Raw genomic sequence first — 3303 nt, forward strand, 5'->3', positions numbered from 1 at the left:
CGAAATATTGAATCTCATTATCATAACATGAGGATCTGATCGGAAGCTTCTAGAATAACGGGATCAGTCCCAGCCCAAAGAGGATGAATACCAACCTTAAGGGCCTTGGAGGTGGCTTCAAAAAGGATCATAACTTCAAGGACCTCAATAAAACCGATGAAAGCTCAAGCTATATATATACTTTAATACTTACTATTTACATTTTACACAGTAATTTTCTCTCTGTAAAACTATAATATCGTTAAATCTTATGTTATTTTTAAACGATACTAACCTAAGTAATGATAAATTAGAATAGTATCCATAGTGCAGAAAATTTCTCCAACCTAGGAGAATCGATATTGTTTTGGACTCTCAAATAATTTGTGTGAGAGAAATGGAAAGGGTAAGCATACAATAAATGACATTAAAACCAGCTCAGAGTACGAGCATACAAATGAATGACATTGAAGAATCAAAACAGAGAACAAAGCTTAAAAGAGTCAAAAAATAATTGAATTCAATCACTCGTTTCAATCGCAACATCCAAAATTTTCACCAATTAACATTTTACTATTTTTTTAAACTTTAAAAAAAAAAAAAAGAACCTAATGAATCAAATCAGATTCAAAGGTGAAAGCAATCCCAAAAATTTTCCAACCCAGAAAAATTCCCTTTTTCTTTCCCGAGAAAATGGAATCGAAACTTCCAAGTTTTATAATACATTCATTTCCAATACAAGTGTCGAGAATTAAGAAACAATTCCACAGAATGGAAAATTATGAATAAATAAAATAAAATAAAATAAAATAAAGGCCGTTCGATGATTATTCAGAAAATTATACAGAGAAAAAGAAAAATCAACCTAAAAAAACAGAGGACTAACAGAGAGAAGAAGAAGAAGAAAAGCTTCAACAAACTCATCAAACACAAAGCAGAAGAAGAAGAAGAAGAAAAAGAAGAAGAAGAAGAACACTAATTTTCTTGTTTGTGAAAGTATTACAGAACAAACCCAAAATTTCAAAGGAAAAAGGGGATAAAGAGAAAGCCATCAGCTCAATTCCTCCATGGATTTCCATTGAAATGGAGAAATAAATTCACCCAAATTAACACGGTTGTTGCAAAATCTGGGGAAAACAGCCACACCCTTTTTTGAAGGTTAAAAACCCTAATCAATCTTCCAAAAGAGAGACGAAAACCCTAAAAATTCACTCATTCCAAGCTAAGAATTCAATAGCCTAAAACCCTAAAATGGTCTAAAGCTCCACACGAAAAGGGGAAAAAGAAAACGATAAAGAGGGTGGTTGTTATATATTCTATGAACACGAACACCCACAAGATCAGAGGGACAGAATTATTACAACGCCGTCGTGAACGGCGGCCGGATTACGAAATCAATGGTGGTCGTTGTCTCTTCGTCCGGAACTTCCTGGTCCACCTGATAAAGAAGCAAGCAAATTCAGATGCCCCGGAAGGTAATTTCCCACTTTCGCCGCCGACGCCTCTCCCATCGATTGCTGCTGAACGAACAGCGACGCTTGATGAGAAACGGCGGTTGGCTGAATCACCATCTCCGGAGCTGCCGCCGCCGCAAAGCTCCACACCTGTCCAAAATCCGACCTCGCGGGAATCGCCCAGTACCCACCTGTGGCAGCCGGACCCATAATCGAACCAATAGTGGGGCCGACCGAAATGCCACCGCCGCCGCTGTCGTCTTTATTAGCTCCATCGTCATCGGTTCTGACACGTTTACCTAAAATGAAGGGCGCCGGAGCTAAAAGGGGTTTATGGTCGAGAGAGGAAGAAGAAGAGGAAGCAACGGCAGGAGTGCCTCGGAGTGAGGCGGAGATAGTGGAGAAGCTAGCCGGAGTGGTGCCGGTGCCAGTGGCGGCGATAATCGACGGCTCTGCTTGACGAAGAAGCCATTCGATAGTCTGGCCGTCGGATTTATGACCCAATTCGCGGGTGAGTTGAAAAACGCGAGCGGCGCAAACGATGGGCATACGAATACGACGGCCACGGCCGTCGACCTTGCTGTGGCGGTCCTTGGACGGAGGTTTTCTGACGACCAAAGCGCCATTGTTGGTGGACTGATTCCCCTGTATTTGGTGTTGATGTCTCTGTTGTTGAGAATGGTCGATTATGGCGCCATTGTTGTTGTTAACACCATCAGAACCAGACATGGTTAAGAGAGAGAGATGAAGAAGAAGAAGAAGAAGAAGAAGAAGAAGAATCGAAGGGGTGTCTATGGAGGATTGAGGAATTTTAATTTAAATTTTATAAATATTTTTTTGGGAATTAAATTTAGCTGAATTGGGGGTTTGGGAGTGTGTTTGGGAACAGAGGGCTCTAATCATTGAGAAGCAGGAGCTGGTGGAGACAGGAGGAGGGCACATGGGTGGTGGCTCCCACTTTTCTTTATTATTTTTTATTATTATTTATTTATTTCTCTCTTGTTGGGTCCCACATCCCCCTCTTATATATTTTTATTTTTACTCTCTCTCTATCCCCTTTTCTGCTTCTCTGGCTTGCTTGGTGGTTGGGCGTTTGTACCACACGCGCTTCTGTATTTATGGTAATTAAATTTAACACTTTCATTCGCTAACTATTTTATTACTTAATACTATTTTAGTTTTTATAATTTTACTACGTGTATTTGTAAGGAGTGTTTAATTTAGTCTCTATTACTGATTTATTCTTGATTTTTATTTTTTTTTATATCTATTAATATGTTTACGGCAAATTTTTAATATATATTTTTATATTATATTTTCTTATCTAAAAATTATTATTATAATTTAACTAATTTTGATAAAATTTAATCTGAAGAGTTTTAAGTTAATTTTTTTTTAATTACAAAAGACTAGAATTGAAAAACTCCTTAAAAAATTAAAATTAAACAATTTTCAAAGTATATTGATCAAAATAGTATTTATAATAGAAAAAATAGCAAAAACAAAAATATTGATAGTCTCCTATCAACTTCTATCAATGATAGACTTGTGTTAGTTTCTATCATTTATAGTATCAATGATAAACTTCTATCAGCTTCCATCACTTATAGACGTTAGATAGACTTCTATCAACATTTGTCAGTGATAGCCATTGATATTATAATTATTTTTTGTTATTTTTTAAATATTTTATTCTTATTTTTCTATTTTTTAAAATCCCAATTCTTATTTTTTATTTTAGAAAATTAAGTTTTTAATACCAATTTTATCTATGAGTATCTTCCTTCTTCTTTTTATGCAGTTACTTTTTGTTTTTTTGTTTTTTTTTTTTTTTAAAGAAAATCAACCCAAAATTTTTAAAACTAAAAAA

At 35.7% G+C, this 3303-nt stretch overlaps 1 protein-coding gene across 1 annotated transcript; it reads right to left on the minus strand.

The window, feature by feature from the left end:
* Positions 1-937: 937 nt before the first annotated feature.
* LOC120068567 (transcription factor TCP21-like) lies at positions 938-2366 on the minus strand. The gene has a single exon (XM_039020382.2). It carries the CDS (start codon positions 2160-2162, stop codon positions 1374-1376), a length of 789 nt encoding a protein of 262 aa, XP_038876310.1. The 5' UTR covers positions 2163-2366; the 3' UTR covers positions 938-1373.
* Positions 2367-3303: the final 937 nt, after the last annotated feature.

This window comes from Benincasa hispida, chromosome 12 (assembly GCF_027475165.1).
Source record: "Benincasa hispida cultivar pf3 chromosome 12, pf3_genome.v1.1, whole genome shotgun sequence".
Lineage (NCBI taxonomy): Eukaryota > Viridiplantae > Streptophyta > Magnoliopsida > Cucurbitales > Cucurbitaceae > Benincasa > Benincasa hispida.